Source organism: Anolis carolinensis, chromosome 4 (assembly GCF_035594765.1).
Source record: "Anolis carolinensis isolate JA03-04 chromosome 4, rAnoCar3.1.pri, whole genome shotgun sequence".
Classification (NCBI taxonomy): Eukaryota; Metazoa; Chordata; class Lepidosauria; order Squamata; family Dactyloidae; genus Anolis; species Anolis carolinensis.
Genome location: NC_085844.1, coordinates 210,223,103 through 210,237,783, shown reverse-complemented (window position 1 = coordinate 210,237,783; position 14,681 = coordinate 210,223,103). Strand labels below are relative to the sequence as shown.

The 14,681-nt window shown below is 40.7% G+C and overlaps 1 protein-coding gene across 4 annotated transcripts in view; it reads right to left on the bottom strand.

Moving 5' to 3' along the window:
* sycp1 (synaptonemal complex protein 1) overlaps positions 1 to 14,681 on the bottom strand; it is a 106,309-nt gene that overhangs the window by 27,051 nt on the left and 64,577 nt on the right. For 3 of the 4 annotated variants that reach the window (XM_062978684.1, XM_062978686.1, XM_062978683.1), the window contains 5 exons: positions 12,106 to 12,210; positions 11,221 to 11,324; positions 6,070 to 6,187; positions 4,433 to 4,503; positions 115 to 196 (listed from right to left, as the gene is read on the bottom strand). In XM_062978684.1, coding sequence (XP_062834754.1) covers positions 115 to 196; positions 4,433 to 4,503; positions 6,070 to 6,187; positions 11,221 to 11,324; positions 12,106 to 12,210 — 480 coding nt within the window. The remainder of the gene's footprint in view (positions 1 to 114; positions 197 to 4,432; positions 4,504 to 6,069; positions 6,188 to 11,220; positions 11,325 to 12,105; positions 12,211 to 14,681) is intronic. The other variant, XM_016993358.2, reaches the window with a different exon arrangement.

The following is a 14,681-nucleotide window of genomic DNA, read 5'->3' as shown; positions in this document are numbered from 1 at the left end:
CTATGAAAACACACATGGGTCTCTGGAAAATAAATGCTGAGGAAGATGGTGGTTCCCTGTCACTTAATTATATATATAAATACTTTTATATCTTATTAAGGAGCAACATCATACATTTTCTCCAGTTTCATGAAGTTTATATTTTGCTTCTTCATTCTTCTGCTTCATCTCCTCTTTTACACATTCCAATTCACTGCTATATATTAAATTAACAAATAAATAGTATTACTAAGCTGCAGCTGAAAAAGAATAACAGTGAACAAAAGATAAAGACAACCATCATTATGGTGTCTCAGTTACTCCTAGAAACTTATCGTTAAGAGATGGGTAGCACTTCCCATTACCCTTCCATCCTCCCCTCATCCCCATTTTCTCTCCAAATTGGCTCAAAAAGACCAGCAGTTGTCTTTTCCTTTGTTTTATCAAGCCACTTCAAATGAGCGATACTTCCAGGAAAGGGGGTGGGGGTCCATCAAGCAATGGTTTTACAGGCTCCTTTCAAGAATAGGGGCATATTTTGGGGATCTAGGTTAGTTGGCTTATTGTGCGTCCAAGAGAGACCAGGTTTCACATAAATACTAAATATACCATTTGTTTGGGAAACCCAGGCCACAACTTCATGGGCCCCCAGATCCAGGCATCAACAAATCTGCTTATTGATCAGTGGGCCCATAACCATTCCAACCCGCTACCAGAACCCATTGGGTACCTTCCAATCCTGAATCCAGAACCCATGCTAACTGCATTCCCCTCCCCCCCCACACACACACAGATTACATTATTACATATAAACATATACAACAGTACTATATAGGTTCTACATACAAAACAATAGCACATACAACCAGAACAATCAAGAACAGAAAACAACTGGAATCAGGGTGGGAAGTGAGATGCCACCAAAAGCAAACTGCCCAAGCTTGCCTTAAGCAACCTAATTGATACTCAGGTGCGAAACTGGAATAGGAACACCTCCTCCATTCCTGCTGACAGTTCAGCGAATGATTTCAAACCAATGAGGCTGATACCCAAGTGCCAGCCAATGAACTCATCCTTGGTGGTTCAAACTCATTGGCTGAGAGTTCCAATGGGTCTAGCCCAGCATGCAAGGGACCCTGAAAGGTTATACACAGCTACCCAAGCAGCACCCACCCCCTGATCCCACACCCCAGACCAGAATTGGGTGAATTGAATAATGAAACCATTGTGATGGAAATGAGAGGTGGATACATACCATGACATATTCTAGAGTGGCTAAAAAAGCTAAACTACAGCTAGGTTATTCCTTCACAAGAGTTCCAAGTTCTACAGGCATTTCTTCCATTTTTCCCCTTTCCTCAACTCTATAATTATATAGAGTTGAGGAAATTATATTAAAGCTTTTTAAGACTCCATGATATGATAAAAGATAGTTTGAAGAAGAAGGAGTTTTTTTTGGGGGGGGCAGTCACAGAGTGGGTTTCTTCTTCAGTCATCCTAGAGAATGACTTCAGTCATCCTAGAGTCATCGCAGTTATCAACCTTTCATTCTTAAGCTGGCTGAGGGCACAACCCACAAGATTCACTCTTTAAAGGTGGGAATGGCTGCTATCCTCTTGAACTACCAGTTACAGGACAGTTTCTTCCAAATTCTATTTGTATTTATCCAGCTTGTAATGCCTAATAAATGTGGATGTTTCTTTTCATTCTGCAACACTACACACATTTTTCAAAGATGTTGATTGTCTATCTAATTGCTGTGGTTGTCACCATAGATCTACTGGCATGTGCTCATACTGAGGCCTTGGGATGTGAGTATAGTAATAACACAAATGAATACACCTCCTGTGCCATCTTGATATGATTACCTTTGATGTCTTGTAACCTTGGGTGAAATGAAATAAAGCCCCTAATCATTAAATAATTTTTTGTATGTAAACAGTCACCACACTTATCACATCTGGATAATATCTTTTTGTAAAAGATGTTCTCCAGATGTATTGGATTTAAACAAAATGTTTAAACAAAACATTGCTATGTTTTAATTATGCGTAGGCATCAAATTGTTGCCAATTGTGTACGCCACACTGAGTCCCTTCCGGTGAGAAGGGCGGGATATAAATGTTGGAAATAAATAAATAAATAAATAAATAAATAAAAGGCAAGTCTATTGGCTGGCTGGTTGACACACATCAGTCCCCCTTGATGGATTGTCATCTTGTCATGGTGAGGGGACTTGTGTGTTCCCAGGGGGTCTCCCTGGGTGGCAGGGCCACAGGGGAGGAACCAGACCAAGCACAATCTGAAGACCTCAACAGCAGAGCAGGCCAACAGTAACATGCTATATGTTACAATGGCTGTGAAAAGTGACCAAAAAAGAAAGATGAATTTTGGAACATAGAACATACAGAAATTCTTGGACAACACAGACAGTGAACACCCTGAACGCAGGACTGCTATTATTTCAAGGGAGCTGGGTCTCTTTAACATCAACATAGCAGCACTTCAAGAGACCTGAAGAGCAGAAGAGGGACAGCTGAAGAAATAAATAAAGGGGTTGCACCTTCTTCTGGAAGGGACTGCCTGAAGAACAAAGAATACGTGGAGTTGGCTTTGCTATTAGAAACGACCTGGTGAAGCATCTGTCCAAAGCATATAATGACTCTCAACCCTCCAAATTAACCCTGCCAAAAACCAACAGGGAACTATCATAAGTGCCTACGCATCAACACTAGATGCTGAAAAAGACATAAAGGAATTTTTTTTTACTGTCAGCTGGGCATCATCCTGTCAGAGATACCTAAAGAGGACAAATAATTCTTCTAGGTGATTTTAATGTCAGATGAGACTACGACCTGTGGCCAGGGACTATAGGAAAAGATGGGGTTGGAAACAGCAACCTGAATGGCATCCTGCTTCTCATCAAATATGGGGAACACAAACTTATCATCACCAACACACTCTTCTGCCAGAAAAACAATCTTAAGACATCATGGAAGCACCCCCGGTCAAAGCATTGGCACCTTTTAGACTATGTAATTATACATGCCAGAGACTACCACAATGTACTTCTCACAACAGCCACGACAGGAGGTGATGATGATGGCCATCAAGATTGCCCCCAAACACAGACTTCAAGGAAGAAAGATAAGGTGTAAAATGAACACCCAAGCCCTTCAAGAGCCTCCAAATGAGCCCTTCTCCAAACAACACTCAAGGGTCATCTGCCAATAAAACACCCTGAAAATGTTGGGAGACATTGGAATAAACTGAAGACCTGTGAAGAAACCATTGGATACCAAACTAAGAAACATCAAGACTGGTTTGATGAAAATGATATTGAGATTCAACAGTTAATCAATAAGAAAATGAAAGCCTTCCAAATATGATGGAGAGACACCAACTATGCCTGTTCAAAAGCTGAGGTCCAAAGAAGGACCAGAGAACTCAAGAACATCTGGTGGACAAAAAAGGCTCAAGAAATTCTTTAACGCCACAAAGATCATCTATAGCCCAACAAATCATAGCATACACCCTCTACGTCTGTGGTTCCCAACCTTTGGGCCTCCACGTGTTTTGGACTTCAGCTCCCACACTTACTAACAGCTGGTAAGCTGGCTGGGATTTCTGGGAGTTGAAGTCCAAAACACCTGGAGGCCCAAAGGTTCGGAACCACTGCTCTCCATTCATTAGATGGAAATAAACTTCTGAAGGATAAAAAAAATCAATTGCACTACATTGGACAGAGCACTACCATAATCTCCTTAACCGCAACTCCAACATGGCCCAAGAGGTTCTCTTGCAAATCCCAGAGCAACAAACCAGGGATTAGTTTACAGCACTGCCTAGTTTGGAGGAAGTCAGCAAAGCCATCAACCAACTAAAAATAGCAAAGCCAATGGACCTGATGGGATGCCTGCTGAAATCTTTAGATAGGGTGGACCTGAATTTACACAACTCCGCCAGCTCATTGAAAAAGTGTGGGCAACTGAGAAAATCCCAGCAAACATCAAGTATGCCACCATCACCATGGTGGTAAATACCTTAGTTACTTCCCTACTGGATTACTGTAACACGCTCTATGTGGGGCTGCCTCTGAAGAGTGCTCGGAAACTTCAGCTGGTCCAAAGAGCTGCAGCCAGGTTGCTCATTGGGGCTGGCTGCAGGGAGTGGACAACCCCCCTGTTGAAGCAGCTCCACTGGCTGCCATTCTGTTCATCAGAGCACTTGATGAATCAACCAAGACACAGCATATTATTTGAGAACACAGAAATGCTGGACCACTCTTAACAAACACCATGTCAGACTACACAGAGAAGCTATCGAAAGCCACAAGCAGGTGGACAATTTCAACAAAAAGGAGAAAACAATGAAAATGAACAAAATCTGGCTACCAGTATTTAAAACATTAGTGTGGGACATTCTAGACTAAAATATTCACATTCCTTCTTGCCTTAAGTTAGCATTCATTTTTTTCAGGTTTTCTATTTGCTTTTCAGCTTTTTCTTCCATCTTTTTCTGATTCTGAAAAAAATTACAACCAATCTCTTACTCAGAATGCATAGTAGTATGAAGTGCAGCACATGTCATAATATTTAAATGATCATAAACCATTTTGTAACCATTTGGACAGCTTCCTGCAGTAACGGGAATCTATTTTATTGATCTGTGCAATAATATACACTCAGCTTTGAAAGCAAGCATTACTGAGCTTAAACAAGACTTAAATCTTAAATCAACAGGTTGAAGTGTTCATTGGCTACCTTTTTCAGGGTATTTTTTATTAAAAGACAAAATATTAAAAATATGTATTGATGCACATCAAAAACATCAAAATATGTGCAAGGAGAAAAAAGGTGCTTTTCTGTAATTGTGGTTCTTCAACACATACATTGTTATATCTTCACACATACATTGCACCTGTGTAAAGACGCAAATGAAATGTTGCAGATCTGAATAGCTTTGGTCAGAACTCCATCTTTCCAATTCTCACTGTGCACTCCAGTATGCTAAACGTTTTCCTCCACAGTTCTATAGGTTATCATATGCAGAAGAGCCAGATTTGCAATAAATAGTCACTGTTGAATGTTTTTTATATTGAATGTTTTTATATTGTGGAATGATATTTTAAATTGTAAGTCGCTCGGAGCACTCTGGTGGAGAGCGACTAATTAAGAAATAAAGTGAAGTGAAGTGAATAAAGAGAGGAGGAAGGTGAGTTCTCTGAGGAGGGCAGGTTGTGTCTCTTACTGCAGTTGCTGAAAGCACTATCAGGACTGCTGAGAGTCAATAAGTACTTGGTATGTTTTTGCTGGATACTCAAAGTATCAATTCTGCGACAGGCAATGTTGATATCAGTCTTGAAGTACCATTTTTACATGAGTCTAACTTACCTTTTTGACTAAATTACAAAGCAAAAAATTGAGGTGTTCATTAGATTTGATGGCGTATTAGAATCATGCACATAAATTGGCTGTGTCCTCTGTCAGGCTGAAGCTATGCCCTGTCAAACTGAGGCTGGCAAACTTGTCAGCCTTGCACAATTCTCAACTGGCTTCCTTCACAAGACTTTCAGAACCAAGGGGCAGGTTTTGAAAGGCTTGTGGAGGAAATCAGTTGGGAAGATGTGCCCCTCCACCAGGCTTTCCCTTGTCTGTCAGGTGTTCCAAGGGTGCATTATATTTGATTACAAATCCTTTATTGTAATGTGCACCTTCAAAATTGAGGTGTGCATTACAATGGATGGTGCCTTATATTAGAGTAAATATGGTATATACATTGACAATTTATTTGATGTATGAAGATAAAATCATATTATTTGTGATTGTGAAAATATCTATTCATTTACTAAGGCCTTCCAGCTAATGCTACAATATGCAATTCTATTAAGCAGCTACTATGGAGAAATTGAAAAACCAGCAGTATAAAAAACAGTATTACAGAAATTCAGTCTAGAAACAGTAATGTTATAGCCTATTTGAAAAATGCACTGTCAAGTGCAACTATGATAGCACAAAATGAAAATGTAAAAATAATGTTTTTAATTGAAATTAAGAAATCAAAATAAAAACCAAGAAATTCAAAACTTGCCTTGAGATCTTCTCGAAGCTTTTTAAATTCATTAAGTAGATTGTTTTTTTCTGATGTGATGTTTTCACTGTTCAACAAGAGTTTGTTTGTATTCATATCTAGTTCCCGATTCTTTGATCTGATAAAATATATAATCTTGAAAATATATTTTTTTACATTTTTCAATTTTTTAAAAAGTAAAACATGATGTTGGGGTTGGATTTTGATAGGGGGTGGAATCATAAGGACATTTGAAATATAGTGAAAATCCATAGGAAGGAAGGGAAATTGCTGTTTTTGCAGCTGAAAGTAATTCTACTGGAACCACAATAGTCCCAACCTAGAGAATCCCTAAACATCATCATCATCATCATCATCATTTAATTACTTATTAATCGCCCTCCATCCACGATGCTCTAGGCGATTTACAAGATAAAATTGTAAAGGATAAAAATACATACATACAAATATTGATAAAATTAACACAGATTAAAAGTTCTAGTAAAGAGCCAGGTCTTGAGTGCTAGGGTAAAAGGCCCTAACTCACGCATGGCTCTCATATAGGGCGGCAAGGCATTCCATAAGGCAGGGGGAGAAATAGAAAAAGTTCTGCGTCTGGTCCTTTCCAAGTGCACTTCTCTAGGACCCAGTACATAAAGTAAGTCTCGTTGGGATGGTCGTTGCGACCTCCGATGATGGGAGAAGGAGAGACAAACCTATAGAAAGCTCTGTACCATCTGTGAATAGCCACAAGTCAAGACACTCTGGGTGTGTTGACATGGCCTCGAATTTAAGAAATCCAAAACTCCTTGGTTTCCAAAAATCACCCATAGATTAGGATTATTGCAACACCTACCTGGAATTTGCAGTTCTTTTCATCTATTGGCAATATCGATAACAGTGCCTTTTATTGGATGACATTAATGTAAACTTACTCGCATTGAAATCAAACTGCTTGCAGAGTATGCATATTAAGAAATAGATCTTTCTGGTCCATATCAAAAAAACTCAGAAAAAGAATTTAAAGAATAGACTACAATCCACGTGATGAAGACTCTTTTGAGCTGAAACCGGTTGTAGTTTTTGAGTCTACTATCCATAGTAAAGAAATAAGAACAATTATTATATATAAGAAGAGGAGTCAATTTGTGTATTTGAAGTCTACTACTTCCTACTAAAGAAAAATTATTGTTTATGAGAAGAGGAGTCAATTCATCTTTCAAGAGAAAAATATTATTTTTACTGTGAATATAACAGTCCTTTGTTTTATTGTATAGCAATGCTTTTTTGTATCTGTATTCATATTGATGCATTGAACTAAATATAGGTTTAATGACGTCCAAAACAATTTCTGTATTACTGTAACAGTGAATACTTGTCTTTGTAGTTCCTAGGGAACCCATTTTCTTTTATGATATTAATGTAAACTTGCCAGAAGGGTAAGACTCCTTTGAAGAACATGGCAAAGGAGTCTTCTGATCTGATGGCTATTAGACGAGGTGAAAGAAAATGGTGAATGGGCTTTGTTTGGTTCATGAAGAGAAGTGGAATGGTTGAGTGTGCAACTGCACACCCAATTCTTGGCTGAAGTGCACATCTGTTCCAACTTTTCATTAGTGGCAGCATTAAAGAGTCCTTGCCTCATTAAACAGGGGATCTTTGATACTGGAACTTGCTTACACAGCACCAACCAGAAGAGCCAGAAAGAACATCAGCAGGGAGCTTGGAAGGACGACAAAGCGTTTGCTTGTTGTGGGCTGCCTCTGATCTCAGCTCCTGGTGCAGAGGACTGGCTATTCACAGATTGAGGTCTTGACAAGGTCTAGATTCCCAGCAAAAACACCTGCTTACCTCCAGAGGCTGGGGGACAAAAAGAGGATGTCTATGGGAGTGACGGCGCCACCAAAGGGCATTCACCCCTTTGGGGAAGCCACTTCGGGAGTGGCATAAGGACGAGGTCATGTCCCTTTAATTGACTGACCTCAAGCCTATTACCTTGTTTTTACCATCTGCCTATTTGATTTTATATAAAGTTGTTTTTATTTGCCATGTGTTAGCCTGCCCACAGAGAAAGGATGTGTTTTCTAGAGGGAGGGAGTCCCCAGATTCATAGGGCAGCCAGTGGAGTCATACAGGGCAGGGGGAGATAAGGAAGGAGGAGACAGTCTCAGTACCAACAAAATGGAGTGCAAAATAGAATGTTTATTGCCCCCAAACTATCTCCTATATCAAGTGGCCTGGATAACCAGGGTGACAGTCCCCTAAGTTGAAAATGCTGCTGTTAAATGCCAGGTCAGGAAATAGAAAAACAACTGACTTGGCTAGTCAAGACTGGCGGGGATTAATTTGTCTGCCTGTCAGGTGGAGTTGCAATGACCTATAGTGATTCCATCCCCCTAACAATGGCACTGCTTTACAGTGGCTCCGTTCCTTCCTGGAGAGCTGTACCCAGAATGTGGTGCTGAGGGGAAAGCAGCCTCCTACCATGGAGGGGAATGAGTTTCATAATCTTCATCCACAGCCCCCAACCAAAACATCAAACAGACATTGCAGGGGAGTCATACACTCTTGAAGCATACAATGATGCCCTTCTGGGATGAGGCATTGGAGGCTTCAGGTCCTGGATGTTCCTCTCATAGTATCAAGGAACCTATAGAGCCTTTTTATGTTGGTGGTATAGTAGTACCAGGGGGAGTTCAGCCCCAACAAGGCAGTTCACAGATGCAGACCGTGACCTCTGGTAAGATAGGGAGCCAACCATGATAGGTTCATTCCCATAGTCAACTGGAGGTTTAGGTGGCTTCCACAGAAACTCAAGCTCTTCACCCTTAGAGTGCAGCTCTGGGGTCGCAGGCCTTCCTTCCAAAGGCAAGGCTGATAGACATGCATCAGGGGCTGCCCTTTGGGCCCCTGATAGTGCAACGATTATTACTGGAGGATCGCTATGAGATGCTCAGGATTTGCTTTTCTTAGACAATTTTTGACCTTTTTTCTTTCTAGCCTCCTCTGCTTTGTAAGCATTGGTGGCTTCTTGGTTGAGGGAGTGGACTCCTTGAGCTTAGTTTTCTTCTAGTGAGAAGCTGCAGGATGGCAAAGGAGGAATGGGCTTCCTCGAGGTAGAAGTGGGAAGACTTTGATGTGCCCACATCCGAATGCTTTGACCCAGCTTGGGACCTCCAAGTCAAGGCAGAAGCCATGGAAGAAGGAGACAAGGCCTTTTGCTTCATTGAAGAATGAAGCTTCGCCTCCTGGTTCTTCCTTGTCTTGTGGCGTAAAAGCCTGGCAATGAATACAGTCTGCCCATAAATTGCTCACATTACTTGAAGTGAGTCATGGAGGCCATCTTGAACTAGACCGCAAGCACTGTACCCATGGAGCGAGACAAATTCAGAGTGGGAGCCTCTCTAGCTAAGATAGATTGGAGGCTCTTCGTAGAAGAACACAGCAGTCAAAGCTGGCTTTGTGGGAGCAAGAAAGGTCCAGAGAACAAGCTTGAAGAGTGAAGGTTCCTGAAACCAGCATGGATGAAAGGAACGGAGGGGTTTCAGCAGCAACCAGGCCTTATATAGCCATGGGATACTGCTAAACTTTTCCACCTAGTGATTCTAAAATGCAGTTTGTTTCAAGAACCCTAGAGGCCTCAAACCTCCTAGAGGTGATAAAATTAGAAGATGGTATTTTTCAATGGACGACCCAAGGAGAGCAGGTGACAGAATCCAAATAATAGTATCAAAGCTAACGTGTGGTGTTGAGCACACTTACAAATAGGGTCAGACACAAATGATCTGAAATCACCACCAGTAGTGAAGAAAGGTTCTGATCTTCCACCACAGCCTACATCAAAGAAGAGGAAGGATCCTCGGATGAAATGGAAGATGGGTCTGAGTCATCATCAGACCTTGAAGGTTCATATGGTCTGAAGTTGTACCAGGTCTAATTCAACAGACTGAGAGATAAAGAAAGGCTGTTGTCTGACAGCGAGCCTTGAAAGAGGACCTGGGGAAGTCTCGGTCATAGGCTGCACACTGACAAAAAGAGCTTTGGGGGGCTGGACAGATCTTGTTCCAGCTGGATGTTGAATATGGACAATCTCAGATAGCAAAGGAAATGGAGAATGCCTTGAAAATATCACAGCTAGGTGATGAGAAGGAATGTGAGGCAGCAGAAGTATGTTCTGTATCATTGCAAGGATGCTAATCATAAGGATTAACATATAGTAAAAGTGAGATGCCTGAGGTAGAAATCTGTCATGACTTGATTCCATATAGTAAAGATCACTCCTGACCAACATCTGATGCTCAGTACTGAGTTCAGATTCCCAGTATCAGTGCTTTTTGTATATGGAATAATAACCTCTTCTGTCCTGAAATGAAGAACAGGGTCAAGGCCTACATGACTAGGAGTGGGAAAATATAGAACAGGAATTTAACAAACTCATTAAGTAAATGTGTAAAGAAGGGGATCAGTTATGTCAATATGGCAATCTTGATAGACAATGAGATGGCTAAAGAGGTGAGGCAAATCTGCAGTGACAATTGACCAAAGGTGATGACAGAATGGAAACCTGTGGAGTCACTCAAGATGAAGAATCAGGAATCTCATCCTCTTTCACAGTACTGAAAAATAATACCTCTTCTGCAGAGATGTTAGGTTGGGCAGTCATGTTAGGGTAAGTGGAGATCTTTGAGTACCAATAGAGAAATGAACTAAAACTGAATGTGTTTGTCCTTCTTACTGAGGAGTTTTGAAGCAACAGCATTACCTGAGTTAATGAGCCCAACCCTGGCAATATCAATGGTTAAGAGCAAATACAGGAAGGCCAAGTCTCCTTGGGCGTATTTTCCTTCTTTGCCTCTTCTGTTCCACATACTTACATGTCTCAGAAAGAGTATTCCAAGCACATCAATGGACATATCCAGTGGTAGGTCCCTAAGCTTGAGAAGTAAATTCAGAACAGAACTTGTTTCCTCTTCCCCTCCCTCTTAAAGTATGAATGTGTATATAGCAATCCCAGGCTTCATGAAATGGTTGATGACCAGAGTGATTGTATCTCCCACTCCCCTCCTTCTTGAAGAGCAGTGTGAGTGTGCATTCTGTTGCCCTGTTATGAAACAGCCTTCAAAAATGACATTGCTTGTCTTAAAACACAACCTTATACCAGTTTAAACATACCTTTCTTTTTCAAGCTCTGCTTTCATTGATGTAAGCTGCTGTAAGCAATTTTCATTATTTTCCAGTGCACCAGATAACTGCACTTCCAAATCATGTACTTCTCTCTATAGATTTAATTTATACATATATACTTATTATGTATTGTTTCTGAGAAACAAACAATATGGCTTTCATATAAAAATGCCCTGATTTCTACATGACTCCTATAAATCATATTGTTCTGAAACCTTCCGGGTATGTGTTAATATTTAAATATTAAAAGCAAAAAATAGTCACATTTTCTCATTAAAAGTCAGTGTAACATTCCCACTTTGTTTCATCAAAAAAGATTTAAACTCTACCTAAATGGCCCCCTCTGCTGGATTGAAATTGTGTTGAATTGCAATGTGCAATGAGCTCCTTTGATTTTTGAAGAATCTAGGTAGTGGATGCCCATCATGTCTCATCACCTGATTTAGGATGAAAAACTCCACTGACACAAATAAGGCAAGCAACAGAAAATGCCTGTCCTTCTTCTGATGAAGTGCCCTGGGAGACTACCTGTGCCACAATGTCTAGCCCAGGCATGGGGAAGCTTCGGCCCTCCAGGTGTTTTGAACTTCAACTCCCACAATTCCTAACAGCCTACCAGCTGTTAGAAATTGTGGGAGTTAAGGTCCAAAACACCTGGAGGGCCAAAGTTTGCCCATGCCTGGTCTAGCCATTGAAGAACTCAGGGCAGCCAACAAGATTCAGAGTGGTGGTGAGAATGGGAAATGGCTAGCCTTGCCTGATGAAAGGGTTGGTGCTACACTTACGAAAATAAGTGTATTGGAAGATGCAGATTATTAGGTAGGAGGATTAAATGCATCTTGTGTTTCGATATATAAATAACAGTCTACATACCTCTCTGACCTGAACAATGTCCTTTAGTTCCTTTTCTCTTTTTTGTAATTTCTCAATGGTGCTCTCAAAAATGTGTTTTTCATCTAAAAGCATTTGGAGTTGCACCTGTTTAAAATTAGGGTAGTGATGTTCAAAATGAACAAATTTTGAAGTCAGTCAGTCTGTAATGGAATATTTCCACCAGATTGCATTTGAAACGTTTTAAAAAACCCATTAAAATGGTATCAAGCAAGCAGAATAAAAACATTTAGAAATGATAGATTCCAGTTACCTATGAGAGAAGAACTATTATTGTGAGGCCAGAATTATTAAATACAAATACAAATTTGTTATTGTGAATCATTTTAGGAATTGAATTATTATACCTATATCCTAAAACAATTAAATGAGAATGTTTGTGTGAAAAGGTGAGTGAGTGTGGCAGGGGGGAAATCAGATGGCACAGGGCCAAATTTGGACCTTTAAATGTGAGCATTGCTTGTTCACAATTGGGTGCTAGGGTCCTTCTGCTGGCAGTAAGGTGCCTTTACTGATATGTTTCTGCAAGTTGCACTGTACAGTGTCAAAAGTGACCCAAGACTAAACACTGAAAAATTAAAAGAACGGGATACTTACCTGTAACTGTGAATTGAAAACATGGATTTTCCAAAGCGCCTTTGAGTGAATAAGGCCACCAGACATGTAAAATTGTATTGCACTTTCTCATTGCTCCTCACTCTATGTCTTAGCACTTTAATGGAACCCTATTTTGTCCTCTTCCTGCCCTGACTTTACTTATGGACCCTTTTAGTCCTTGCACTAGTCGGTCTCTGTTATATGTGCAATTGATGTTATGTTTTTAAGGAAATTTTACACAATGTGTATTTTTATTGCTGTATTGTGTTAACTACTGTTTTAAACTATTGTTTTTATGTAAAGTTATGTTGTTGTGTTGGGCTTGTCCCTGTTGTAAGCCGCCCCGAGTCCCTTCGGGGAGATGGTGGCAAAATACAAGAATAAAGTTATTATTATTATTATTATTATTATTATTATTATTATTATTATTATTATTTCTTAGAGTGGTGATCTGTGAAATTCACACATATGGATTTGTCTGCTCATGCGCCGTGCAGTTGAGAACCTTCTAGATCTCTAAAATGAAACCTTTTAGGGTGGGGATGTGCGAATTTCACAGGTGACCACTCAGGGAAACACGTTTACAGGTATGCTACCATTACTTCTATATCGTGTTCCCTATAAAATCGCACATATGGTAGATTAGCAGACTACTAACCTTGGCTGGTGAGTATCATGCCACCTAAGAGAAAATGACTGCTCTCCCAAACACCACAGAACATTGACTTTATAGTGTGTGACAAAGGCACAACAGACATCCAAAGGAACACCCCCCATGAAGGCCGTAGAGATTGCCACAGATCTTCTGGAATAACCCTTAATCTGAGTAGGCAAGTCTTGACCGGCTAGCTGATAGGACAGCCAAATGGCAGAGATGATCCATGATGATAGTTGCTGCAAAGAAATAAGAAGGCCACTGGCATCCTTCCAGTACTTCAGAAACAGTCTTGGGAACATTCTATTAACATAGAAGGCCAGAGCCCAGTGAATGTCCAGGAAGTGGAGGGTCTGTTCTAAGGCAGAGGATAGGTTTTGAAAAAAGGGAGACAAAATTATCTCTAGTGAGGTGTGAAAATGGGAAACTATCTTGGGAAGGAACGTGATGTCAGTGAGTAAAAGTGCTTTATCTTTGAGGAAATGCAAGTAGACTCATTTGCCCAAAGTATGCAAAGTTCACGGGCACACAGAGATCAATAATGCTGTCTTCCACAAGAGGAAGGATATGTATGTGGAAGCCAGAGGCTCAAAGGGTAGCTTGAACAGCAAAGAGAGTAAGACCTCCAAACTCCATGGTAGAATTATGTTTTTGAAGCCTTGAAGGAAAAGAGATACTAAGAGATCAGAGAAACACAAGGGAAGACCTGCTTTCTTTCTGTACCACGATATAGCTGCAAGGTAGCATTTCAGCAATAACAATGAAAGGCCCGCATCTGTGAGGGAAACTAGAAAGTCCAAAATTACAGGGATTGAGATGGGGTCTTCTCCCTTTTGTGTAAAAAAGGATGAAAAGCGTGACAATTTGTACCCATAAGAGAGTTTAGTGGACGCCCTCTGGGTGGCATCTGTAATCGCTTTTACAGGATGTGATCGGGAAGGTGTCACTAACTGGGTCTGACACGCCATGCCGTTAACTTGAGGGGATGCATGTCGAGATTGGTTCAACAGCAGATCCGCCTGAGCTGGGAGATGTAAGAACTTGCTTTTGGACATCTCCAGAAGTTGGGGAGAACGACAGCAAATGAGGCAACCATGGGGTAATTAGGATGCAGTTCCCGTTGTCCATTTTGGGAATACTCATGTGAGTAGGGGTATAGATGGAAACACAGAAGGTGGGTACTCCATAATAGAAGAAATGCATCTCCAAGGCAGGCCTGCACACAGTTCTCAGTGTTGTAGATTGCTTTTCTGATTCTGAGAGAGAAGGAGGACAGGTGGTTGAAGAGGCAGCACTTGGGGCTTAA